Here is a 27,448-nt window from a genome sequence, read left to right on the forward strand (position 1 = left end):
ACACGTGCAAAAAAAATTTCAAAAAATTTGTACTCCGTGGGTTCCGAACCAGTATCCCTTAGAACCCAAAATCTTCTCAAATACAAAAGGGTTTTTTTTCTTCTCGTCCTTCTATCGCCGAGGATGTCCTTTTTTCTTTATTCGTTATTTGCTCTCTCCTCCATGGCTCCTCCTTCTGAATTGACTTGTTCCACCAATTCAGGGGTTCGATCCTCCGATCGTCCGTTCGGTGGCCGGCAGCCTAACCAGTTGAGCTATGCCGGCCACATTCAGATCGAGAGTCAAAGGCGTATATGAATGTAGGCGAAAAATTTTTCAAAATTTTTTTTGAAAATTTTTTTTTTCAAAATTTTTTTTTCAAATTTTTATCCGGTTCTGAGGGATGCGAGTTCAAACCCTACTGAGAACAATTTTTTGAGTTATTTTTACACCTGTTTTATAGTTTTTTAACCTCATCGAGAAATAAAAAACAATATTTTTCTCATGATTTTTCAGTTGTATATTTGACATACATTAAAATTTGTTTTAAGAGGCGTTGTCTGTAAGATTAGGATTCCTCTTGGCACAGTTGCAAAAAGTTGTTTCAATCCAAACTTTTTTCACAGCATATATACCCTATGGTAGTGGTTTACAAAAAATATGTCACCAGTCCCCTATGACGTCATCCTAGAAAAATATGCCCAATAATTGACTTTTCACCCAAAAATTCACAAAAATTTCAATTTTTCAAATAACTTTAGGAAACTTTCGCAACATGTTAGAAGTGTTTTTTACTACCCCTACACAAATTTTCAGCTCTTCAGACACCCCAGAAACCGTTCAAGTGAATTTCACTTTCATGTTTTTCCAACTTTTCTCGAAAAATCCCTCTACAAGTACTCAAATTTCAAATCGTATTCGTATTCTCCGCAAAAAGTTCTTTCACGAAAAATTCAGAGAAAAAATTTGTTCCGAAAATAATCAGAATATTGATAAAAGATATTATGTTTTATTGTTCCTGTTTTATTGTTTTTGAACCTCACCGAGGATTAAAAAACAAATTTTCTCATGATTTTTCAGTTGTACATTTGACGTTCCCATACGCATTTCTTCAGAAATCGCTCGCATTATATTGATACAACTACGCATAGTTGTCAATTTCTTTTGTTTTTTTGTTGTAATTTTTAGCATAGCATTTTCTTTGTTTTTCAAAAATAAAATTACAATTATTGCTTGTTTTTTCCTTCAGTAACTGGATAATTCTCATTTTGTAACGAATTGAGTTAGTTATTGTGCATCTTTACATATTTTTTGTTTGAGTGTTGATACCTCATTTATAAAATCAAGTTAACAAATTCAACATTTTTAAAATGCTGTTCAATTAGAAATTATTTGGAAATACGGTAACGCCGGGTCCGGAACCAGGATCTCATTTGATCATCAGTGAGTCCTGTTTCTGCGAGGAATGGCTTACGTTGCTCCTTATTGGGGTTTTGATTGATTTCGAATGTTCGATTCAAGACTTCCATATGTTAGTCATCATATCGGTTTCTTGGTTTTCTGATGATCTAAAAATTATTATATTTTTATCAAGTGATGTGTATAGAAAAAACTCACTCCTCTATTTATACTTCTTTCAGGATTTTTCTTCAGATATCTTTGGTCTCTGAACCGTCGCCACCACTTAAATCACTCCGTTCTCCCTTGTCGCTATCGGAGTCGTTGAGTTCTTCTCTACTGTCAAGTGAATCAACATACATGGTTGTAATATTGGTTGTAACCATAGCGTGTTACGGTTGCATTCATGAATTGAGCTCCTGTAGCTGGTGGAGAGACCTGAAATAATATAACGGTTCTAATAGTCAAATGACATTCACTGTATAACTTACCTTTAAGCAACGGGATCCATGAGAAAAACGCAGGAGCAAAAGGGAAACTAGTATTTAATAAAAATCAAAGGGAGAGAGGGCGACCAGCCATACAGTAGGCAGTCTGGGAGGCAGAATGAGATGGGAGATCGTCAAGGGCTTACCTCAAGTGGAAACACATCCGCGTCCTCTGCGAATTGGCTCCTGGGAAGAGCGCGCACCACTTTTCAGGATTGTAGACGGAGCGTTTTGGCTCCTGGGAAAACTCTAAGAGGGCGGACAGACTTATGACCCTAGAAAGTGGTGCGCGCTCTTCCCCGGAGCCAAGACACAGAGGACGCAGATACGTTCACACTTGAGATGTGTCAGGGACGATCACCCTTCTCATTGTGCCTACCAAACTGCTGACTAAGTTTGAAAACTAAGTTTGGTGTTAATCTTGGAACGTGGACTTTAATCACTTGGCACTTCAAAACTATTCATTTTGTGTTACAGTAACTCTAATCTAAATGTTTCTTAGAATATCACTGGAACTCACGCTCCAATCTCTGCCGGATATTGTGAAAGACCATTTCTTCCTCTGTAAATATAGGCCAAGTGATTGTTAAAAACTAGCGTCTTGGATTGGGTTGCGTAAGTGACAAAACTTCAACTGACCATGGCACTGTGCACAAATAAAAAATGTGTACGGACATATTGGAAACATTATCTCGCAGCACAAGCGAGGTACTTTGTAAGTTTTTTCACTCTCGTCCTACTGCATCGGGGTATCCAAATGTGGCTCCTATCCCTCTCCTATGCACATTAAGAAGCATTCCAAAACCGAAAAAATTTCTATTAACATAAAATTATCGTGGAACATAAAAGGTGTCCCCTCACAAAATAAGCTTCCCCACAACTGGTGGCCCGGCCAAAGCCGGTAATTACCACTAATGCACCCCAGGCTCGCCATTTCAATTGGTTTCACGACAAACGTGACTCTTCAGGAGTGCGAGCAAGACCCCCCTTGTTATAGGAGGAGGGGCACCTCAGTTAGAGGTTTGACGGTAACTTGACCACTTTGTCGTGATTCTCAAAACTGTCAGCCAAACATCATCACCCAAAACTGTCATCTCATGCGATTTTGACAGAGCAAACCCCAACTAACCTTGGTTGAACTGTTATCCAATAATAATTTATTCGATCTTATGTTGTGCGAGAGAAAAAAAAACGGGAGACAATTATAATAATATACAACAAGAAGGGGCGAATAATGGAGTGTTTTTAGCGATTGCATGTGGTCCGACAGCAGGTTGGGCTTGATGAGTAGCTAAGGCTCTTTCCAAACGAATCGGGTTGTCAGCTGATTTTTGAGAAGATGTGTCTACAGGAGCTAGAGAAGATCTGGATCCGTATTGCAGATGATGGAGCTGAGATAACTGGTGAAACTTCATTTCTTGCTGTGGTACATGCAAGGAATTGGACGTCGGAGGCATGAAGTAAGTTGGATGAGTTGGTAAAGGAATCGGCAAATAGAGGAGTGGTGCGAATGAGGGTTCTGATTGGACATTGGTAGTAATAGAGGTTGAGTGTTCAGTTGGAAGATGCCGACTACGTTCTTTCTCCACTTGTTCCTCAATGAATTTCTCATATTCTTCGTAATTCATTGGTGGCGTATCAAACTCTTCATTATGAGTCTGAAGGTAGATATCATATTCTTTGTCAAGAATCTCATCTTTCGTCGGTCTTTCTTTTTTGTACTCCTGTCAATCAAACCATTGCTCGAGAAGTTCTGTGGTAACCTCTTGTTCCAACGTTTTGACTTTCAGCAGAATACGTTGAATCTCTTCTACACTTCGATGCGGTCTATTCAATTGTTTACGACGTCGTATAAGTACTTCAATTTTTCGCGGCCGCTGTTTTACACCACGAGCCTCATCTTTTGACCTTGTTGAAGTTTATATCTAGAAAAAATACAGTTCAGTAAGAAAAATAAGAAAAACAGTTTTTATCTGGTTCAGGCTTCACAGATCTACAGTTAACTCACCTTTCACACTGCAATCTTCGGTTGTTGGGAATAAATCAATAGTAAGAGGGGGAAGGGTATGAGAATTCTAAAAGAATCAAGAGGGGACCAGCCATCCAGTAGGCAGTCTAGAGCATGAGAATAGATGGTTGAGGATTCTAAGGACACACCGTACGCATTCAGACAGATGGTACGCGCGCTATCTCATTGAGAGAGGGAAATGTGACTGCGTACCCCATCTGTCAGAGTGCCATCTGTCTGAATGTGCTCTTAGAATCCTCGATCATCTATTCTTATTCTGCCTTCTAGACTGCCTACTGGGTGGCTGGTCCCCTTTTGATTCTTCTAGAATTCTAATACCCTTCCCCAACTAATTATTGACTTATTCTTAACAACCGAAGATTGTTGTGTGAAAGGTGAGTTAACTGTAGATCTGTGTACATCTTTCATGGAATGTACTCTGACTGGCTCCCCAAAAAATGTTAATTTATTAGCTTATTCGATAGATTCTGCAAAAAAAGACCAACCCAAGAGCTTTTCCGGTGACTTGACCTAATTTGCAAGATATTAAGGTTTTCAGAAAAAAAACAATTTTTTGAATCTTCTTTTTTTTAAACTATTTTTCAAAGATATTAGTTGAATTCATGTTAGTTTTTATTGAAAACAAAATGAACGTTTTCCATCAATTTAGGTAAATTAAAGTGCAAAAGGCTGATGCGAGGATTACATGCTCTAATTTTTTTTCCAGAACGGACTAATCGACGGGAGTGCCTGAAATCTTAGTTAACAACATCCGAAAAGACAACACATTAGATGTGAAAGCTGTCAAAAAGGAGAGTGAAGAAGCTTTCAGGGAAGCGAGTAAACTGTCAGTTGTCGTGAGGAAATCTGATTTTGATTGGGTAGATAGACAAGCAGAAGTGTACGTTCCTAAATAACTAAAGGTAGAATAGTAATTAAACTTATTTTTCAGCAAAAAAGCGAGCCTGTGCGTGGATGGTGAAGCCATGGGGCTTGTTGGAAATCTCAACAAATTACCATCGCTCAAATAGATTGGAATCCGCTTTTGGAGTCTTGAAAGTAATGATTTCCATTATCTTTTGAAAGGCCCTATTGTCGATACGACACTTTCAGCGACGCGGAAATAATTCGAACAGTCGACGTCGAATCTGTTTTTGTCACGTCATGCAGGCAACCACCGAACCGAATGTTCAAGAGGTACCATTTCCAAGAAGTATTGAAATAAAGAAGTGAAACGACCGAACAGCCTGAATTAGACTTGAAGCAGATTTGGGTGAGTTGAGCTGCTTGAATGAAAGTTATTTATTGTTTCTGTTCAGGTCGAAGCTTTCAATCATTTTCAAGCAAGTCAGAAATAACGACCACATTGCTGAACATCAAGCCAATTATATGCACGACTTGGTTGAAGTGAGTTTTTTTTTCATAACAGTTTTTTAAGTTTAGAAAATCTTTATTGCAGAGTATGAATCGCGACATCGATGAAGAATTTCCGGAGTTCTCCGTCACAACTGAAAGGATTCCGTGGTGCATCAATAACTGTGCACTTGACAAAGAAGACGGATTGGATCATTACACCACTGCATTTCTCACCAAAGAGAACCATGATTTCCGAAGAATAATCGAGGCGACGTTTTCTGAAACTTCTGGATGCCACCATTGCCATGGAAAAAAACAAAGATGTCTTCAAGGCTGGTAATAGAAAAGGACCGTTTCACGTCTTGATGATCGAGAAAGCAGCTGGCGCCAAATTTTCCGATTTCCCTGCTAAAGACACAGTGGAGATGTATGGAGAATCATGGATACTCATTTCATTTGCTGAGTTCAAAGAGTCAGGACATTATATGGCTTGGATGAAAACTGCGAAAGAGTGGCTGCGTATAGATGACGACCATGTGGATATCCGAGTGGACACAAGAGCAATGAACTTGAAAAACTACGAAGCAAGAACATTAGTTTTCAAGAAATTTCCAAAAGTCGCCCCAGTTGAACGTGTAAAAACACCGGAACCGCCGACTGCAAAGAAGCCGAGCATCTTGACGTCTATTCAAACCACACTCAACAAAGAATTGTCAATAGCCACCAAGAATAATAATTCACCATTGCCATCTGATGATCTCGTCGAAGATGATCTCGTCGAAGATTAACGTAAATTAAATATTTAAACAACTTAGTCGTCCTCAAATTCGCATCCAAAAGACTAATAAACAAAAATAATAAACTTTTTACGCACTCGGAGTCAAACCATTGACCGACGAAACGGTGATGCGCTCACTTTTCAACAAAAAAATTCTGCTAGTGTTTCACCGCTTTGAAAATCTTCTGAGGGCTCATTTTACTTCCTGTCAATTTTCTGGAGAATTAAAATTATGGATTCAAAATCTATTTCGGGAACAACGAATAAACAAATCAAGGAGAAACAATCCTGACGGGTAACAAGGGTGACGTCACAAAACACTTCAATATAATTTTGTGTAGAGACTTCAAAATAGAAAAATAACAGGGGAAAAATCAGAATAAAACGAGGAATCGATTCGTCCCGACGACAGAAAAGTTTAAGGCAGGAAACATAGAAAATATAGTTTCACAGGTGAAAAAGTTCAAACTGGGAATTTTTGGTGAAGAAAGTAAAATTTTAAGATTTTCGTAATTAAAATGCAAAAATGGGACCGGATATGAGTTCGCAAGCGTTTCATATGCACAAGTTTTTTTACATGGAATTCCGAATCGGCCGCATATACGCCACCGCGCGGTTCCATTTGTGTTCCCCAGCGTTACCTGTGCTTGTACGTTGCAGAACCGAGTATATCTTGCGTATAATAATTGTAGGTTAGGAATTCCATGTGAAAAAGCTTGTCTATATGAAAATTTTGAGAGCTCATAACTCGGTACGCAGAGACATTTAGAAAGTTTCGACTGCAGAAATGGACTCCTTGTGGCCGAAAATACATATAACCAAATTTAAAGGTCATTTGAAAGTGGCGTCTTCAAAGACTTCCCTTGTAAGCCCCTGAGTGTGATATCTGGCTCCAAGACATTTCGCCACCAGGCTCAACTTCACCTTTTTCTAAAAAAAAACCTGCTAAACTTCACTTGTTTTTCTCTGTTTCTTCTAATGCTTCTCTTGGAAACAAAGTTCAATACTTTTTCAGACAAATGCTATTTGCGTAAGGACCGTCTCTTCTCTCCCTTCTCCGCTCACTTTTTGAATTTGTAACCGGACTCTGCATCAACTCTACGAATTCCTTCCAGTATCTAAAATTTGCTGATTATTTGATGAAAATTTGACTGAAAATAGCAAAAATAGCTACATTTTCCCCCGGAAAAACGATTAATGTTGATCGAAATCATTCGCAAAATGAAAGGAACTTAATTTTTTCAACTAAAAAATATTCCTCTGATCTTCGAAGAGAATAAAAAGTGTTCATTTAATTCTCGGAAAATTAAGAGTAAATCTTAAATTGTTAGATTATTGTTGTGCGAAAGACAAATAACAAAAATCCATGTTAGGTACTAAAATTGTGAAAATCTAGATTTTCAGATGTCTAAAAACTGGAAATCAAGATGCTTCCCTGGTTACAATATATTTTTCTAGAAATTCTTTAATACTATGTAGTTAAAAAACATTGTGTCGCTCACCGTTATGTAATCCGCCACAAATGCGCTCCCAAAAGGTCTAGTTGGTAGTGAGATTTCATGGCGGGCACCAATCCCAAAATAAGCTTTATCGTGAGCATTTTCAAATTTTTTTTAACCGTAATAGATAGAGTAACTAATTTGCTGTTCAAAAAGATATGATTGAGATATCTGGAAAGTTCAGATTGCAAAAAAAATTGTCTGCTTCAACTTCTGTAATTAGCAAATAGGTTTTGACTTAATTTGAAAATCAGCTTGACTAATTAGCAATAAGGCTGTGATCTAATTAAAAATAGTCCCTAACCTAATTAGCAATTAAGATTTGGTTCATGACCTAATTTGAGGATTTGGGTCATAGCAGTGCGGAATTCCTTCCTTCGACTTCCTTCTTTCTTCTTCCGGGCTTTTTTTCACTTCCTTCTTCCCTCTTCCCACTTCCGCTTTGAAAATTTTACTTCCTTCTTCCTTCTTCCGACTTCCTGTTTAGAAAATTCACTTCCAACTTCCCGCTTCCGGCGTTCCCTCGAAATTTTTTTGCCACGTCCGAATTCTGTGTGTAAAATTTTCACAAAGTGTTTCATTTTCGACGGAATATCGGTGGAATTTTGGTGGTTTTTGATGAAATTTCTATGAAAACAACGCCAAAGTTCGTTTTCAGTGATGACTGGAGAACAATTTCCTCAAATTTGTCATTTTCAAAATTAACTTTCACCTTCTTTCTTCCGACTTCCTTTTTCAAAAATTTACTTCCTTCTTCTTTCTTCCAACTTCCCTTTTGAAAGGTCATGACCTAATTAATTTGGGTCATGTCCTAATTTGAGGATTTGGGTCATGACCTAATTAATTTGCGTCATGACCTAATTTGAGGATTTGGGTCATGACCTCATTTGAGGATTTGGGTCATGAACTAATTAAATTGGGTCATAAACTAATTAATTTGGGTCATGTCCTAATTTGAGGATTTGGGTCATGACCTAATTAATTTGCGTCATGACCTAATTTGAGGATTTGGGTCATGACCTCATTTGAGGATTTGGGTCATGAACTAATTAAATTGGGTCATAAACTAATTAAATTGGGTCATGAACTAATTAATTTGGGTCATGACCTAATTTGAGGATTTGGGTCATGACATAATTAAATTGGGTCATGACCTAATTAAATTGGGTCATCACCTAATTAAATTGGGTCATGACCTAATTAATTTGGGTCATGACCTAATTTGAGGATTTGGGTAATGACCTAATTAAATTGGGTCATGACCTAATTAATTTGGGTCATGAACTAATTAATTTGGGTCATGACCTAATTTGAGGATTTGGGTCATGACCTAATTAGGATCTACAAGGGGACCCTACAAGGATCATGCCCAATGAACTTGATGCCATGACTGTGACCGACCCCCCGATGACCCGACCCCCCGATGACCCGACCCCCCGATGACCGGGGTCACCTCCCCCCCCTCCCCCCCCCCCTCCCATCCCGGGACATTTTTCGAAAATTCAATCATTCCCAGCTTCTGCCGTCGGCCACTTGGTGCTCGCTCCTTGGTCCTCTTGCCGATCCTTGCTCGTTGTCTTTCCACCGGCCATACGTCCGCCACCGTCCACTGCTAACTAAAAAATGTAAGTATTTTTAGAGGTTTTGGGGCGATTTTTTGAGACATCTAGGTTAGGTAGCAACGCGTGGGTTGCTGGAATCTGTAGGAAAAGTCTTTGGCTATTAAAATCTAACATTAGGTTTTTGAAAAAGTGGGTTATTGAGGCATGAAACAGTTCGCAAAAGAGGTCATATTGCAAAAATTCAGAAAAGTTGCGTTTTTTGATGCATGAAAAATGTATGTCGATGTGAGATTTTAGAAATTTCAAAAAGTGGCTGTGGTAGCTTAAGGATAGGGCTATTCAGTAAACATACTTTTTTTTGATATAACTCTAGATAACCGCCACAAATGCGCTCCCAAAAGGTCTAGTTGGTAGTGAAATTTCATGGCGGGCACCAATCCCAAAATAAGCTTTATCGTAAGCGGTTTCAAATTTTTTTTAACCGTAATAGATAGAGTAACTAATTTGCTGTTTAATATAGTAAAACTGTTGTTCTTATAACTAGGTTGGCTAGATGTCTTCAATCGCGAAAAATGGGTATTTTTCACAGAATTCAATTTTTTTAAATTTTAATTAATTTCCAGGGAGTCGATCGATATGCCACATGGCAGAATTATTGAAAACAAGTACCTACTCGGTGACAAAATAAACACTGGAAGCTTCGCGACCGTGTTTCAGATCAAGACGATCGGTGAGAAAGAGTTCACGAAGGTCGTGAAGATTGCAAGATCAACTGAAACCAATGAAAAGTATAATAATGAAGTCCTCATTCTGAAATGTTGTCTCGGTGAAAACTGCTTCCCACAAATCTTTGATCATTATTCGATAAAAAAATTTAAGTATATCGGTGAGTTCAAATTACTATTGCAACTCTGTAGAAACTAACTTTTTTTTCAGTCATGAGTGACTCAGGAGAAGCTGTTGCTGATATCTTGAGTAGAAACCCGAGAAAGATGTTCAGAAACTCAAATGTTCTTCGCCTGACTTCTTCTATTTTCCGAGCTCTCGATATTCTTCACCGACTTGGTTTCTATCATCGTGACATTCAGGGATATAATTTGATGATGAAATTGACGAATGGAGTGAGTTCTTGACGTTAGAGTTCAATTAAATCAGTTTATACACTTTTCAGCATCTCGTCTTTAATTTGATTGATTTCGGAAATAGTGCAACTGAAAAGTCTTGCCTAAAATGTCACTATAACTCAACGAACACTTCTCTGAATGTCATGAAAACTAAGGTTTATGGACCAATTGATGATTACATTAGCACAGTCTATTACATGAATGTAGTTGCCGGATTTCAGCCATTCGATACAAGACACCAGACGATGATTGAGGCGAAAGAGAAATACGTAAGTTTTTTTTCTGAATATAGTAGTTTATACTCATAATACATTTTCAGCATCTCGACCCATGTTCCCTATATGATCCAAAACAACAATGGATGGGACATGTGTTGTCGCGGCTTGTCAAGATTCAGAAGGATCAATCCAAGGACCACAAATCAGTTCGGATGATTCTGGATTCCGCCATTCCTAATTGTCATCCAACTTCACCAATCGTGTTCAAGATCATCGAGAAGAAAGTAGTTATTGAGTAAAGAAGAACAAGTGTAGAGACCTCCCTATCCGTATTGTATAATTGAGTGTGATTTGAATAAAGAGCAAAGCTCCAGAATAAAAAATATTTCATTTAACAAAGTCTTATAAAAACAGGAAAATACCATAGGCAAAAAATTGAAATTCCAAACTGCATCAGTAATGACTCGAAATAGCATGTTCACTGACGCACTGCATCTACCAGTAAAATGCCTAGACGTATATTTTTGGGATTGGTATCTGCGGAAGCATACAATGGCTCTCAAAAAAACGTCTCCGTTCAATTTCAAACCATATGGCTTGAAAAATGTTCATAATGATTATTGTGGAAAGACAGTACCCGGAAGACCTTTGGAATTGGGTTTTGAAAACAAAAAGTTTATAGAGGCGTTCATTCAAATGCAAGAAGCAATCGGCCACTCACGTAACAATTCTACCTGCAGTTCAATCAGTACTCAAATGTTCAAGGAAAAGGGTTTCACATTTTTTATGGCTTTCAGTTGAGCCCTGTTGCTCTGGATAACTCTCTATTCGAAATGGTTGTGCAAACCAATGTCAGTATTCGTCTCGTCTTTAAAGAAAAAACACCAGAAAATAGTCTATATTGTGTTGTTGCTGCCGAGTTTGATGCCTTGATGGGTTTGGACACGCTGCGTAACGCTATACTTGACGCCACTGCACATTAACAACTCCACCCTACTTTTTCAGTCCTGTTCTTTCTAATTTCCGTTTTTTTTGCAAATTGTAATAGTTTGAACCGAGAATAATGTCTCGAGATTGTAATTAATCAGTGTTTTTTGAAAGTGTAATAATCAAGAAATTTAAAAATGTGAAGCCTATATTTGTTTTTGATGCACAAAGCTGCTAGGGGGCAAAGGTAATTAATCAAGCTGCCGCCCTCAACGTCATTATAAATCCATCTTCATGGAACCATTCCTATGAAAATAGAGGCGCCCAACGCACTCAGAAGCGCAGAGAAAAAGCAGCTTTTTGAGGACGGTGGTAATTAATCAAGCTGGCGCTTGTTAATAAAACCGGCTTCGTCAAATGCGTTTTGGTTTTTCTGTCTAACTGTCTGCGTCTCTATTGCATGGCCACTTCTCTTGCTTTTTACTCTCGTGTCACTGCGTCTCTATTGGCGGCCACTGCTCTCTTCATCTTTTGTCTGCGTCTCCGCAGGTGCCCGCTGCTCTCGTCGAATTTGATGGGCTCTTTTCTTCTTGTGGGTTAAAAAGTCTGAAAATGGTGGGTGATTTTTTGAGGAAGGGATTTTTTCTTATTCCTGTTAAGAGGGGGCTAATTCTAATTTGGTCATTTTACCATTTTTTGGAGAAAAATGCCCGTGTCGTCTGACTGGCTGGGTTTCTCTGTCTGACTTCTTGGGGGGGGGGGTATTATTCTTATTCATATCTACTGTGAATGGAGCAGCGCCAAGAGCACGTGGAGGATTTCGTGGAGGACGGGGGCGTTTCAACCCGTATTGATAAAATCTTCCCGTTCAATCGGTGATTGTCCCGCTTGTTCGGGGATTGTCCCGCTTGTTCTCCATTGTCCCGCTATTGTCGAACAGAGCCCGATTTCCTTCTTCTTTTCCTCTCCGAATTCTCATGCGACCCTCCGATTTTATCGTCCGTAGTATTCGCTCTTTCCATATTTTATGATTCCCCATTACCAGAGGGGCGTATGGGAAAAATCAGAAAAAATAAGAGGAAAACGGCCTATAAATATCAACCCCTGTCAGTGGAAAGTATCATCATTCGACAGTTTTCTCTCTAGAGAACTTCCTGATATTCGTTTGATAATGAAGATTTTCATGGTGAGTTCAGGGTGGAGCGCATTTGCATTATAATCCTATAATTCTTGTTTCAGATCCTTCTCATCGTGCTCCTCACCATCTCCACCGTCTCCGCCTGGGCCGGCAACTCGCGACTCATCAACTGCACTGCCATCAGGCGGCCATGTGGATTCTCGTCAAAATGCATCCATGGAAGATGTTACCCTATCCCTGGACCGTCGACTGGACTCGATGGATCAACCGTCGACGGCTGTTATGCTCATGGTTGTGAGAAGCCTTATGAGTGTGTCATGGGAAAGTGTGTTTTCCGTCAAATTTGATTGATTCTGACTTGATGATTGGAATAAAGATTTATGAGCATTATTACCAGTTAGTTCTCACTAGAAACGCGCCAGTTTGAAGTTTGGCTCTGATAGTCTCCAAGACAGCAGTAAAGCGGCGGTGGCACATGTCAGTACCCGCTTATTTTAACTTAAAACTGACTAGTCGCGCGTGTTCTGAAATATGTCGGGCTAATACTCACTACGACATTTCAGACAGTCCTCGACTAATTCGCTCTGTGATTTAGTTTTTTTTCTTAAAGACAAACAAGTGACAAAAAAACAAAAAATGCGAAACTTAAAGAATAGCAAGAAAACAGAAAAATAAGATTTTATCAATACGGGTTGAAACGCCCCCGTCCTCCACGAAATCCTCCACGTGCTCTTGGCGCTGCTCCATTCACAGTAGATATGAATAAGAATAATACCCCCCCCCCCCCCCAAGAAGTCAGACAGAGAAACCCAGCCAGTCAGACGACACGGGCATTTTTCTCCAAAAAATGGTAAAATGACCAAATTAGAATTAGCCCCCTCTTAACAGGAATAAGAAAAAATCCCTTCCTCAAAAAATCACCCACCATTTTCAGACTTTTTAACCCACAAGAAGAAAAGAGCCCATCAAATTCGACGAGAGCAGCGGGCACCTGCGGAGACGCAGACAAAAGATGAAGAGAGCAGTGGCCGCCAATAGAGACGCAGTGACACGAGAGTAAAAAGCAAGAGAAGTGGCCATGCAATAGAGACGCAGACAGTTAGACAGAAAAACCAAAACGCATTTGACGAAGCCGGTTTTATTAACAAGCGCCAGCTTGATTAATTACCACCGTCCTCAAAAAGCTGCTTTTTCTCTGCGCTTCTGAGTGCGTTGGGCGCCTCTATTTTCATAGGAATGGTTCCATGAAGATGGATTTATAATGAAGTTGAGGGCGGCAGCTTGATTAATTACCTTTGCCCCCTAGCAGCTTTGTGCATCAAAAACAAATATAGGCTTCACATTTTTAAATTTCTTTATTATTACACTTTCAAAAAACACTGATTAATTACAATCTCGAGACATTATTCTCGGTTCAAACTATTACAATTTGCAAAAAAAACGGAAATTAGAAAGAACAGGACTGAAAAAGTAGGGTGGAGTTGTTAATGTGCAGTGGCGTCAAGTATAGCGTTACGCAGCGTGTCCAAACCCATCAAGGCATCAAACTCGGCAGCAACAACACAATATAGACTATTTTCTGGTGTTTTTTCTTTAAAGACGAGACGAATACTGACATTGGTTTGCACAACCATTTCGAATAGAGAGTTATCCAGAGCAACAGGGCTCAACTGAAAGCCATAAAAAATGTGAAACCCTTTTCCTTGAACATTTGAGTACTGATTGAACTGCAGGTAGAATTGTTACGTGAGTGGCCGATTGCTTCTTGCATTTGAATGAACGCCTCTATAAACTTTTTGTTTTCAAAACCCAATTCCAAAGGTCTTCCGGGTACTGTCTTTCCACAATAATCATTATGAACATTTTTCAAGCCATATGGTTTGAAATTGAACGGAGACGTTTTTTTGAGAGCCATTGTATGCTTCCGCAGATACCAATCCCAAAAATATACGTCTAGGCATTTTACTGGTAGATGCAGTGCGTCAGTGAACATGCTATTTCGAGTCATTACTGATGCAGTTTGGAATTTCAATTTTTTGCCTATGGTATTTTCCTGTTTTTATAAGACTTTGTTAAATGAAATATTTTTTATTCTGGAGCTTTGCTCTTTATTCAAATCACACTCAATTATACAATACGGATAGGGAGGTCTCTACACTTGTTCTTCTTTACTCAATAACTACTTTCTTCTCGATGATCTTGAACACGATTGGTGAAGTTGGATGACAATTAGGAATGGCGGAATCCAGAATCATCCGAACTGATTTGTGGTCCTTGGATTGATCCTTCTGAATCTTGACAAGCCGCGACAACACATGTCCCATCCATTGTTGTTTTGGATCATATAGGGAACATGGGTCGAGATGCTGAAAATGTATTATGAGTATAAACTACTATATTCAGAAAAAAAACTTACGTATTTCTCTTTCGCCTCAATCATCGTCTGGTGTCTTGTATCGAATGGCTGAAATCCGGCAACTACATTCATGTAATAGACTGTGCTAATGTAATCATCAATTGGTCCATAAACCTTAGTTTTCATGACATTCAGAGAAGTGTTCCTTGAGTTATAGTGACATTTTAGGCAAGACTTTTCACTTGCACTATTTCCGAAATCAATCAAATTAAAGACGAGATGCTGAAAAGTGTATAAACTGATTTAATTGAACTCTAACGTCAAGAACTCACTCCATTCGTCAATTTCATCATCAAATTATATCCCTGAATGTCACGATGATAGAAACCAAGTCGGTGAAGAATATCGAGAGCTCGGAAAATAGAAGAAGTCAGGCGAAGAACATTTGAGTTTCTGAACATCTTTCTCGGGTTTCTACTCAAGATATCAGCAACAGCTTCTCCTGAGTCACTCATGACTGAAAAAAAGTTAGTTTCTACAGAGTTGCAATAGTAATTTGAACTCACCGATATACTTAAATTTTTTTATCGAATAATGATCAAAGATTTGTGGGAAGCAGTTTTCACCGAGACAACATTTCAGAATGAGGACTTCATTATTATACTTTTCATTGGTTTCAGTTGATCTTGCAATCTTCACGACCTTCGTGAACTCTTTCTCACCAATCGTCTTGATCTGAAACACGGTCGCGAAGCTTCCAGTGTTTATTTTGTCACCGAGTAGGTACTTGTTTTCAATAATTCTGCCATGTGGCATATCGATCGACTCCCTGGAAATTAATTAAAATTTAAAAAAATTGAATTCTGTGAAAAATACCCATTTTTCGCGATTGAAGACATCTAGCCAACCTAGTTATAAGAACAACAGTTTTACTATATTAAACAGCAAATTAGTTACTCTATCTATTACGGTTTAAAAAAATTTGAAACCGCTTACGATAAAGCTTATTTTGGGATTGGTGCCCGCCATGAAATTTCACTACCAACTAGACCTTTTGGGAGCGCATTTGTGGCGGTTATCTAGAGTTATATCAAAAAAAAGTATGTTTACTGAATAGCCCTATCCTTAAGCTACCAAAGCCACTTTTTGAAATTTCTAAAATCTCACATCGACATACATTTTTCATGCATCAAAAAACGCAACTTTTCTGAATTTTTGCAATATGACCTCTTTTGCGAACTGTTTCATGCCTCAATAACCCACTTTTTCAAAAACCTAATGTTAGATTTTAATAGCCAAAGACTTTTCCTACAGATTCCAGCAACCCGCGCGTTGCTACCTAACCTAGATGTCTCAAAAAATCGCTCCAAAATCTCTAAAAATACTTACATTTTTTAGTTAGCAGTGGACGGTGGCGGACGTATGGCCGGTGGGAAGACAACGAGCAAAGATGGGCAAGAGGACCAAGGAGCGAGCACCAAGTGGCCGACGGCAGAAGCTGGGAATGATTGAATTTTCGAAAAATGTCCCGGGATGGGAGGGGGGGGGAGGGGGGGGAGGTGACCCCGGTCATCGGGGGGTCGGGTCACCGGGGGGTCGGGTCACCGGGGGGTCGGTCACAGTCATGGCATCAAGTTCATTGGGCATGATCCTTGTAGGGTCCCCTTGTAGGTCCTAATTAGGTCATGACCCAAATTAATTAGGTCATGACCCAAATTAATTAGGTCATGACCCAAATTAATTAGGTCATGACCCAAATTAATTAGGTCATGACCCAATTTAATTAGGTCATGACCCAAATTAATTAGGGCATGACCCAAATCCTCAAATAAGGTCATGACCCAATTTAATTAGTTCATGACCCAAATCCTCAAATTAGGTCATGACCCAAATCCTCAAATTAGGTCATGACCCAAATCCTCAAATTAGGACATGACCCAAATTAATTAGGTCATGACCCAAATCCTCAAATTAGTTCATGACCCAAATTGATTAGGTCATGACCTTTCAAAAGGGAAGTTGGAAGAAAGAAGAAGGAAGTAAATTTTTGAAAAAGGAAGTCGGAAGAAAGAAGGCGGAAGTTAATTTTGAAAATGACAAATTTGAGGAAATAGTTCTCCCGTCATCACTGAAAACGAACTTTGGCGTTGTTTTCATAGAAATTTCATCAAAAACCACCAAAATTCCACCGATATTCCGTCGAAAATGAAACACTTTGTGAAAATTTTACACACAGAATTCGGAAGTGGCAAAAAAATTTCGAGGGAAAGCCGGAAGCGGGAAGTTGGAAGTGAATTTTCTAAACAGGAAGTCGGAAGAAGGAAGAAGGAAGTAAAATTTTCAAAGCGGAAGTGGGAAGAGGGAAGAAGGAAGTGAAAAAAAGCCCGGAAGAAGGAAGAAGGAAGTCGAAGGAAGGAATTCCATTTTCAAATCAAGTCAAAACCTATTTGCTAATTACAGAAGTTGAAGCAGACAATTTTTTTTGCAATCTGAACTTTCCAGATATCTCAATAATATCTTTTTGAACAGCAAATTAGTTACTCTATCTATTACGGTTAAAAAAAATTTGAAAATGCTTACGATAAAGCTTATTTTGGGATTGGTGCCCGCCATGAAATGTCACTACCAACTAGACCTTTTGGGAGCGCATTTGTGGCGGATTACATAACGGTGAGCGACACAATGTTTTTTAACTACATAGTATTAAAGAATTTCTAGAAAAATATATTGTAACCAGGGAAGCATCTTGATTTCCAGTTTTTAGACATCTGAAAATCTAGATTTTCACAATTTTGGTACCTAACATGGATTTTTGTTATTTGTCTTTCGCACAACAATAATCTAACAATTTAAGATTTACTCTTCATTTTCCGAGAATTAAATGAAAACTTTTTATTCTCTTCGAAGATCAGAGGAATATTTTTTAGTTGAAAAAATTAAGTTCCTTTTATTTTGCGAATGATTTCGATCAACATTAATCGTTTTTCCGGGGGAAAATGTAGTTCTTCCGACTTCCTGTATAGAAATTCTCCTTCTTCCGACTTCCTGTATAGAAAATTCACTTCCGACTTCCCGCTTCCGGCGTTCCCTCGAAATTTTTTTGCCACTTCCGAATTCTGTGTGTAAAATTTTCACAAAGTGTTTCATTTTCGACGGAATATCGGTGGAATATTGGTGGTTTTTGATGAAATTTCTATGAAAACAACGCCAAAGTTCGTTTTCAGTGATGACGGGAGAACTTCCTCAAATTTCCTCAAATTTGTCATTTTCAAAATTAACTTCCGCCTTCTTTCTTCCGACTTCCTTTTTCAAAAATTTACTTCCTTCTTCTTTCTTCCAACTTCCCTTTTGAAAGGTCATGACCTAATCAATTTGGGTCATGAACTAATTTGAGGATTTGGGTCATGACCTAATTAATTTGGGTCATGTCCTAATTTGAGGATTTGGGTCATGACCTAATTTGAGGATTTGGGTCATGACCTAATTTGAGGATTTGGGTCATGAACTAATTAAATTGGGTCATGACCTTATTTGAGGATTTGGGTCATGCCCTAATTAATTTGGGTCATGACCTAATTAAATTGGGTCATGACCTAATTAATTTGGGTCATGACCTAATTAATTTGGGTCATGACCTAATTAATTTGGGTCATGACCTAATTAATTTGGGTCATGACCTAATTAGGACCTACAAGGGGACCCTACAAGGATCATGCCCAATGAACTTGATGCCATGACTGTGACCGACCCCCCGGTGACCCGACCCCCCGATGACCCGACCCCCCGATGACCGGGTCACCTCCCCCCCTCCCATCCCGGGTCATTTTTCGAAAATTCAATCATTCCCAGCTTCTGCCGTCGGCCACTTGGTGCTCGCTCCTTGGTCCTCTTGCCCATCTTTGCTCGTTGTCTTCCCACCGGCCATACGTCCGCCACCGTCCACTGCTAACTAAAAAATGTAAGTATTTTTAGAGATTTTGGGGCGATTTTTTGAGACATCTAGGTTAGGTAGCAACGCGCGGGTTGCTGGAATCTGTAGGAAAAGTCTTCGGCTATGAAAAGCTAACATTAGGTTTTTGAAAAAGTTTGTTATTGAGGCATGAAACAGTTCGCAAAAGAGGTCATTTTGCAAAAATTCAGAAAAGTTGCGTTTTTTGATGCATGAAAAATGTATGTCGATGTGAGATTTTGAAAATTTTGAAAAGTGGCTTTGGTAGCTTTAGGATAGGGCTATTCAGTAAACATACTTTTTTTCTTATATAACTCTAGCTAACCGCCACAAATGCGCTCCCAAAAGGTCTAGTTGGTAGTGAAATTTCATGGCGGGCACCAATCCCAAAATAAGCTTTATCGTAAGCGTTTTCAAATTTTTTTTAACCGTAATAGACAGAGTAACTAATTTGCTGTTCAAAAAAGAATTTGTTGATCTTATAACTAAGTCAGGTGTCCCCAATCGCGAAAAATGGGTATTTTTCACAGAATTCAATTTTTTTAAATTCTAATCAATTTCCAGGGAGTCGATCGATATGCCACATGGCAGAATTATTGAAAACAAGTACCTACTCGGTGACAAAATAAACACTGGAAGCTTCGCGACCGTGTTTCAGATCAAGACGATCGGTGAGAAAGAGTTCACGAAGGTCGTGAAGATTGCAAGATCAACTGAAACCAATGAAAAGTATAATAATGAAGTCCTCATTCTGAAATGTTGTCTCGGTGAAAACTGCTTCCCACAAATTTTTGATCATTATTCGATAAAAAATTTTAAGTATATCGGTGAGTTCAAATTACTATTGCAACTCTGTAGAAACTAACTTTTTTTCAGTCATGAGTGACTCAGGAGAAGCTGTTGCTGATATCCTGAGTAGAAACCCGAGAAAGATGTTCAGAAACTCGAATGTTCTTCGCCTGACGACTTCTATTTTCCGAGCTCTCGATATTCTTCACCGACTTGGTTTCTATCATCGTGACATTCAGGGATACAATTTGATGATGAAATTGACGAATGGAGTGAGTTCTTGACGTTAGAGTTCAATTAAATCAGTTTATACACTTTTCAGCATCTCGTCTTTAATTTGATTGATTTCGGAAATAGTGCAACTAAAAAGTCTTGCCTAAAATGTCACTATAACTCGACGAACACTTCTCTGAATGTCATGAAAACTAAGGTTTATGGACCAATTGATGATTACATTAGCACAGTCTATTACATGAATGTAGTTGCCGGATTTCAGCCATTCGATACAAGACACCAGACGATGATTGAGGCGAAAGAGAAATACGTAAGTTTTTTTCTGAATATAGTAGTTTATACTCATAATACATTTTCAGCATCTCGACCCATGTTCCCTATATGATCCAAAACAACAATGGATGGGACATGTGTTGTCGCGGCTTGTCAAGATTCAGAAGGATCAATCCAAGGACCACAAATCAGTTCGGATGATTCTGGATTCCGCCATTCCTGATTGTCATCCAACTTCACCAATCGTGTTCAAGATCATCGAGAAGAAAGTAGTTATTGAGTAAAGAAGAACAAGTGTAGAGACCTCCCTATCCGTATTGTATAATTGAGTGTGATTTGAATAAAGAGCAAAGCTCCAGAATTAAAAATATTTCATTTGACTTGAAATTTGTGCATACCCAGAAAAACGGCATACATCAATAGAATTCAGTTCAAAACTAACGTTTATGAACAAAAAATGAGCACCGAATTACCTACAAAAATATGAAAATTTTCTGGCATAGGCAACAAAATCGAAATTTTCGACAAAGTCCAAGCTGCATCAGTAATGACTCGAAATAGCATGTTCACTGACGCACTGCATCTACCAGTAAAATGCCTAGACGTATATTTTTGGGATTGGTATCTGTGGAAGCATACAATGGCTCTCAAAAAAACGTCTCCGTTCAATTTCAAACCATATGGCTTGAAAAATGTTCATAATGATTATTGTGGAAAGACAGTACCCGGAAGACCTTTGGAATTGGGTTTTGAAAACAAAAAGTTTATAGAGGCGTTTATTCAAATGCAAGAAGCAATCGGCCACTCACGTAACAATTCTACCTGCAGTTCAATCAGTACTCAAATGTTCAAGGAAAAGGGTTTCACATTTTTTATGGCTTTCAGTTGAGCCCTGTTGCTCTGGATAACTCTCTATTCGAAATGGTTGTGCAAACCAATGTCAGTATTCGTCTCGACTTTATAGAAAAAACACCAGAAAATAGTCTATATTGTGTTGTTGCTGCCGAGTTTGATGCCTTGATGGGTTTGGACACGCTGCGTAACGCTATACTTGACGCCACTGCACATTAACAACTCCACCCTACTTTTTCAGTCCTGTTCTTTCTAATTTCCGTTTTTTTTGCAAATTGTAATAGTTTGAACCGAGAATAATGTCTCGAGATTGTAATTAATCAGTGTTTTTTGAAAGTGTAATAATCAAGAAAATTAAAAATGTGAAGCCTATATTTGTTTTTGATGCACAAAGCTGCTAGGGGGCAAAGATAATTAATCAAGCTGCCGCCCTCAACGTCATTATAAATCCATCTTCATGGAACCATTCCTATGAAAATAGAGGCGCCCAACGCACTCAGAAGCGCAGAGAAAAAGCAGCTTTTTGAGGACGGTGGTAATTAATCAAGCTGGCGCTTGTTAATAAAACCGGTTTCGTCAAATGCGTTTTGGTTTTTCTGTCTAACTGTCTGCGTCTCTATTGCATGGCCACTTCTCTTGCTTTTTACTCTCGTGTCACTGCGTCTCTATTGGCGGCCACTGCTCTCTTCATCTTTTGTCTGCGTCTCCGCAGGTGCCCGCTGCTCTCGTCGAATTTGATGGGCTCTTTTCTTCTTGTGGGTTAAAAAGTCTGAAAATGGTGGGTGATTTTTTGAGGAAGGGATTTTTTCTTATTCCTGTTAAGAGGGGGCAAATTCTAATTTGGTCATTTTACCATTTTTTGGAGAAAAATGCCCGTGTCGTCTGACTGGCTGGGTTTCTCTGTCTGACTTCTTGGGGGGGGGGGGGGGTATTATTCTTATTCATATCTACTGTGAATGGAGCAGCGCCAAGAGCACGTGGAGGATTTCGTGGAGGACGGGGGCGTTTCAACCCGTATTGATAAAATCTTATTTTTCTGTTTTCTTGCTATTCTTTAAGTTTCCCATTTTTTGTTTTTTTGTCACTTGTTTGTCTTTAAGAAAAAAAACTAAATCACAGAGCGAATTAGTCGAGGACTGTCTGAAATGTCGTAGTGAGTATTAGCCCGACATATTTCAGAACACGCGCGACTAGTCAGTTTTAAGTTAAAATAAGCGGGTACTGACATGTGCCACCGCCGCTTTACTGCTGTCTTGGAGACTATCAGAGCCAAACTTCAAACTGGCGCGTTTCTAGTGAGAACTAACTGGTAATAATGCTCATAAATCTTTATTCCAATCATCAAGTCAGAATCAATCAAATTTGACGGAAAACACACTTTCCCATGACACACTCATAAGGCTTCTCACAACCATGAGCATAACAGCCGTCGACGGTTGATCCATCAAGTCCAGTCGACGGTCCAGGGATAGGGTAACATCTTCCATGGATGCATTTTGACGAGAATCCACATGGCCGCCTGATGTCAGTGCAGTTGATGAGTCGCGAGTTGCCGGCCCAGGCGGAGACGGTGGAGATGGTGAGGAGCACGATGAGAAGGATCTGAAACAAGAATTATAAGATTATAATGCAAATGCGCTCCACCCTGAACTCACCATGAAAATCTTCATTATCAAACGAATATCAGGAAGTTCTCTAGAGAGAAAACTGTCGAATGATGATACTTTCCACTGACAGGGGTTGATATTTATAGGCCGTTTTCCTCTTATTTTTTCTGATTTTTCCCATACGCCCCTCTGGTAATGGGGAATCATAAAATATGGAAAGAGCGAATACTACGGACGATAAAATCGGAGGGTCGCATGAGAATTCGGAGAGGAAAATAAGAAGGAAATCGGGCTCTGTTCGACAATAGCGGGACAATGGAGAACAAGCGGGACAATCCCCGAACAAGCGGGACAATCACCGATTGAACGGGAAGATTTTATCAATACGGGTTGAAACGCCCCCGTCCTCCACGAAATCCTCCACGTGCTCTTGGCGCTGCTCCATTCACAGTAGATATGAATAAGAATAATACCCCCCCCCCAAGAAGTCAGACAGAGAAACCCAGCCAGTCAGACGACACGGGCATTTTTCTCCAAAAAATGGTAAAATGACCAAATTAGAATTTGCCCCTCTTAACAGGAATAAGAAAAAATCCCTTCCTCAAAAAATCACCCACCATTTTCAGACTTTTTAACCCACAAGAAGAAAAGAGCCCATCAAATTCGACGAGAGCAGCGGGCACCTGCGGAGACGCAGACAAAAGATGAAGAGAGCAGTGGCCGCCAATAGAGACGCAGTGACACGAGAGTAAAAAGCAAGAGAAGTGGCCATGCAATAGAGACGCAGACAGTTAGACAGAAAAACCAAAACGCATTTGACGAAACCGGTTTTATTAACAAGCGCCAGCTTGATTAATTACCACCGTCCTCAAAAAGCTGCTTTTTCTCTGCGCTTCTGAGTGCGTTGGGCGCCTCTATTTTCATAGGAATGGTTCCATGAAGATGGATTTATAATGACGTTGAGGGCGGCAGCTTGATTAATTACATTTGCCCCCTAGCAGCTTTGTGCATCAAAAACAAATATAGGCTTCACATTTTTAAATTTCTTGATTATTACACTTTCAAAAAACACTGATTAATTACAATCTCGAGACATTATTCTCGGTTCAAACTATTACAATTTGCAAAAAAAACGGAAATTAGAAAGAACAGGACTGAAAAAGTAGGGTGGAGTTGTTAATGTGCAGTGGCGTCAAGTATAGCGTTACGCAGCGTGTCCAAACCCATCAAGGCATCAAACTCGGCAGCAACAACACAATATAGACTATTTTCTGGTGTTTTTTCTTTAAAGTCGAGACGAATACTGACATTGGTTTGCACAACCATTTCGAATAGAGAGTTATCCAGAGCAACATTTTTTTTTTTCGATTTTCGGAAAGCATTTGACAAGGTAAACCACACTCTCTTACTCAAGAAACTTTACAGTTTTGGTATCCCCACCCAATACGTTTCCTGGTTCAAATCTTTCCTGAAGGATCGTACTTTCTCCGTCATGGTTAATGGTTCTTTGAATAGTAAAGTTTCCCCCATACCCTCTGGAGTTCCACAAGGTACAGTAGCCGGCCCTCTCCTCTTTCTAGTTTTTATAAACGATCTCCTGCTTTCTCTTCCTCCCAGCTTACACTTTGCAGCTTTTGCGGATGATATCAAGCTCTACTCTCACGACCCTATTCTTTTGCAAACCGGTATCGATACTGTATCCAAATGGGCCTCCTCCAACTCTCTCCCTCTTGCTCATACTAAAACTACTCTTCTACGGCTCGGTTCCAAAAACCCGGGTCATCTTTATAACATAGACTCCATCCCCATCACCGAATCTTCAGCAGTACGGGATTTAGGATTGTTAACAGATTCACACTTGAAATTTGATAGCCATATCGCCAAATCTTCTTCATTAGCTATCCTACGCTGCAGCCAACTACTCAAGTCATTTCGATCTCGATCCCTTCCTCTGTACAAACACTTATTCAACACCTATGTCCTTCCAGTTCTTGAATATTGCTCTTCTGTTTACTCTCCGTCTCCCTCTAGCATCCTCTCTCATAAACTTGAAAACCCTCTTCGTTCGTTTACCAGAAAAGTTCTTCAGAGGTGTAACATACACTATACCTCCTATCTAAATCGTCTCGAGATTCTTGACTTATACTCCCTCCGTCACCGTCGTCTCAAATCACAATTAATTCCACTTTATAAAATCATTTGCGGCGCTACTTTTTTCCCTGAAATCCAGGCATATGTCAGACTGTCCAACTCTAACAGACGCCCCATGACACTCATTTGTATTAGGCCCCAAGTTAATGACTTTTTCTCTTCCACAGTCCCCATCTGGAATTCCATCACATCTGATTGCCCCGAATTTCTCCCACCCGGTAAATTCATCTCCCTTCTTGAACAATCCATTAAGCGGTTATAATTATGAGCTTTTTCACCTCCAATATGTTATATCGCCCCCCACTCGCCCCATTCCATTTTAACTGTCAGTCATATTAATTTATTCTTTTTGAAATTCTCACCACCAATACATCCACAATATTCGGTTTTAAATTTATCTTTCCCCAACCCTATCTTGCCATTATGATCCTCTATTTATACATTGTTCCCCCACCCCTACCTGGTCTTTCGCCTCGTGAGGGGCTTGATCAGGTCTCAAGTGTTAACTACTGATTTTTTTCTTTGTGTCAATAAATTAAATTTAAACAGGGCTCAACTGAAAGCCATAAAAAATGTGAAACCCTTTTCCTTGAACATTTGAGTACTGATTGAACTGCAGGTAGAATTGTTACGTGAGTGGCCGATTGCTTCTTGCATTTGAATGAACGCCTCTATAAACTTTTTGTTTTCAAAACCCAATTCCAAAGGTCTTCCGGGTACTGTCTTTCCACAATAATCATTATGAACATTTTTCAAGCCATATGGTTTGAAATTGAACGGAGACGTTTTTTTGAGAGCCATTGTATGCTTCCGCAGATACCAATCCCAAAAATATACGTCTAGGCATTTTACTGGTAGATGCAGTGCGTCAGTGAACATGCTATTTCGAGTCATTACTGATGCAGTTTGGAATTTCAATTTTTTGCCTATGGTATTTTCCTGTTTTTATAAGACTTTGTTAAATGAAATATTTTTTATTCTGGAGCTTTGCTCTTTATTCAAATCACACTCAATTATACAATACGGATAGGGAGGTCTCTACACTTGTTCTTCTTTACTCAATAACTACTTTCTTCTCGATGATCTTGAACACGATTGGTGAAGTTGGATGACAATTAGGAATGGCGGAATCCAGAATCATCCGAACTGATTTGTGGTCCTTGGATTGATCCTTCTGAATCTTGACAAGCCGCGACAACACATGTCCCATCCATTGTTGTTTTGGATCATATAGGGAACATGGGTCGAGATGCTGAAAATGTATTATGAGTATAAACTACTATATTCAGAAAAAAAACTTACGTATTTCTCTTTCGCCTCAATCATCGTCTGGTGTCTTGTATCGAATGGCTGAAATCCGGCAACTACATTCATGTAATAGACTGTGCTAATGTAATCATCAATTGGTCCATAAACCTTAGTTTTCATGACATTCAGAGAAGTGTTCGTTGAGTTATAGTGACATTTTAGGCAAGACTTTTCAGTTGCACTATTTCCGAAATCAATCAAATTAAAGACGAGATGCTGAAAAGTGTATAAACTGATTTAATTGAACTCTAACGTCAAGAACTCACTCCATTCGTCAATTTCATCATCAAATTATATCCCTGAATGTCACGATGATAGAAACCAAGTCGGTGAAGAATATCGAGAGCTCGGAAAATAGAAGAAGTCAGGCGAAGAACATTCGAGTTTCTGAACATCTTTCTCGGGTTTCTACTCAGGATATCAGCAACAGCTTCTCCTGAGTCACTCATGACTGAAAAAAAGTTAGTTTCTACAGAGTTGCAATAGTAATTTGAACTCACCGATATACTTGAATTTTTTTATCGAATAATGATCAAAGATTTGTGGGAAGCAGTTTTCACCGAGACAACATTTCAGAATGAGAACTTCATTATTATACTTTTCATTGGTTTCAGTTGATCTTGCAATCTTCACGACCTTCGTGAACTCTTTCTCACCGATCGTCTTGATCTGAAACACGGTCGCGAAGCTTCCAGTGTTTATTTTGTCACCGAGTAGGTACTTGTTTTCAATAATTCTGCCATGTGGCATATCGATCGACTCCCTGGAAATTAATTAAAATTTAAAAAAATTGAATTCTGTGAAAAATACCCATTTTTCGCGATTGAAGACATCTAGCCAACCTAGTTATAAGAACAACAGTTTTATTATATTAAACAGCAAATTAGTTACTCTATCTATTACGGTTTAAAAAAATTTGAAACCGCTTACGATAAAGCTTATTTTGGGATTGGTGCCCGCCATGAAATTTCACTACCAACTAGACCTTTTGGGAGCGCATTTGTGGCGGTTATCTAGAGTTATATCAAAAAAAAGTATGTTTACTGAATAGCCCTATCCTTAAGCTACCAAAGCCACTTTTTGAAATTTCTAAAATCTCACATCGACATACATTTTTCATGCATCAAAAAACGCAACTTTTCTGAATTTTTGCAATATGACCTCTTTTGCGAACTGTTTCATGCCTCAATAACCCACTTTTTCAAAAACCTAATGTTAGATTTTAATAGCCAAAGACTTTTCCTACAGATTCCAGCAACCCGCGCGTTGCTACCTAACCTAGATGTCTCAAAAAATCGCTCCAAAATCTCTAAAAATACTTACATTTTTTAGTTAGCAGTGGACGGTGGCGGACGTATGGCCGGTGGGAAGACAACGAGCAAAGATGGGCAAGAGGACCAAGGAGCGAGCACCAAGTGGCCGACGGCAGAAGCTGGGAATGATTGAATTTTCGA

General features: G+C 39.1%; 8 protein-coding genes across 8 annotated transcripts; 4 read left to right on the plus strand and 4 right to left on the minus strand.

Annotated features, from left to right (window-relative positions):
• Positions 1-3,067: 3,067 nt before the first annotated feature.
• GCK72_022703 (uncharacterized protein) lies at positions 3,068-3,493 on the minus strand (the record flags this gene model as incomplete). The annotated part of the gene is made up of 1 exon (XM_053735004.1): positions 3,068-3,493. One exon carries the CDS (start codon positions 3,491-3,493, stop codon positions 3,068-3,070), a length of 426 nt encoding a protein of 141 aa, XP_053578570.1.
• A 2,101-nt stretch (positions 3,494-5,594) lies between these two features.
• GCK72_022704 (uncharacterized protein) lies at positions 5,595-6,017 on the plus strand (the record flags this gene model as incomplete). Its single annotated transcript, XM_053735005.1, has 1 exon — positions 5,595-6,017. The coding sequence occupies one exon, from the start codon at positions 5,595-5,597 to the stop codon at positions 6,015-6,017; it is 423 nt and encodes a 140-aa protein (XP_053578571.1).
• A 3,604-nt stretch (positions 6,018-9,621) lies between these two features.
• On the plus strand, positions 9,622-10,709 carry GCK72_022705 (uncharacterized protein; the record flags this gene model as incomplete). Its single annotated transcript, XM_053735006.1, has 5 exons — positions 9,622-9,644; positions 9,692-9,954; positions 10,005-10,189; positions 10,240-10,461; positions 10,512-10,709. The coding sequence occupies 5 exons, from the start codon at positions 9,622-9,624 to the stop codon at positions 10,707-10,709; spliced, it is 891 nt and encodes a 296-aa protein (XP_053578572.1).
• Positions 10,710-12,508: 1,799 nt separating this feature from the next.
• GCK72_022706 (uncharacterized protein) lies at positions 12,509-12,822 on the plus strand (the record flags this gene model as incomplete). The annotated part of the gene is made up of 2 exons (XM_053735007.1): positions 12,509-12,523; positions 12,577-12,822. The coding sequence occupies 2 exons, from the start codon at positions 12,509-12,511 to the stop codon at positions 12,820-12,822; spliced, it is 261 nt and encodes an 86-aa protein (XP_053578573.1).
• A 1,821-nt stretch (positions 12,823-14,643) lies between these two features.
• Positions 14,644-15,730, minus strand: GCK72_022707 (uncharacterized protein; the record flags this gene model as incomplete). Its single annotated transcript, XM_053735008.1, has 5 exons — positions 14,644-14,841; positions 14,892-15,113; positions 15,164-15,348; positions 15,398-15,660; positions 15,708-15,730. The coding sequence occupies 5 exons, from the start codon at positions 15,728-15,730 to the stop codon at positions 14,644-14,646; spliced, it is 891 nt and encodes a 296-aa protein (XP_053578574.1).
• Positions 15,731-19,357: 3,627 nt separating this feature from the next.
• GCK72_022708 (uncharacterized protein) lies at positions 19,358-20,360 on the plus strand (the record flags this gene model as incomplete). Its single annotated transcript, XM_053735009.1, has 4 exons — positions 19,358-19,607; positions 19,657-19,841; positions 19,892-20,113; positions 20,163-20,360. The coding sequence occupies 4 exons, from the start codon at positions 19,358-19,360 to the stop codon at positions 20,358-20,360; spliced, it is 855 nt and encodes a 284-aa protein (XP_053578575.1).
• Positions 20,361-22,284: 1,924 nt separating this feature from the next.
• GCK72_022709 (uncharacterized protein) lies at positions 22,285-22,598 on the minus strand (the record flags this gene model as incomplete). The annotated part of the gene is made up of 2 exons (XM_053735010.1): positions 22,285-22,530; positions 22,584-22,598. The coding sequence occupies 2 exons, from the start codon at positions 22,596-22,598 to the stop codon at positions 22,285-22,287; spliced, it is 261 nt and encodes an 86-aa protein (XP_053578576.1).
• A 3,142-nt stretch (positions 22,599-25,740) lies between these two features.
• GCK72_022710 (uncharacterized protein) lies at positions 25,741-26,827 on the minus strand (the record flags this gene model as incomplete). The annotated part of the gene is made up of 5 exons (XM_053735011.1): positions 25,741-25,938; positions 25,989-26,210; positions 26,261-26,445; positions 26,495-26,757; positions 26,805-26,827. 5 exons carry the CDS (start codon positions 26,825-26,827, stop codon positions 25,741-25,743), a joined length of 891 nt encoding a protein of 296 aa, XP_053578577.1.
• Between the last annotated feature and the right edge of the window lie 621 nt (positions 26,828-27,448).

Source organism: Caenorhabditis remanei, chromosome X (genome assembly GCF_010183535.1).
Source record: "Caenorhabditis remanei strain PX506 chromosome X, whole genome shotgun sequence".
In the NCBI taxonomy this organism is placed as follows: Eukaryota; Metazoa; Nematoda; class Chromadorea; order Rhabditida; family Rhabditidae; genus Caenorhabditis; species Caenorhabditis remanei.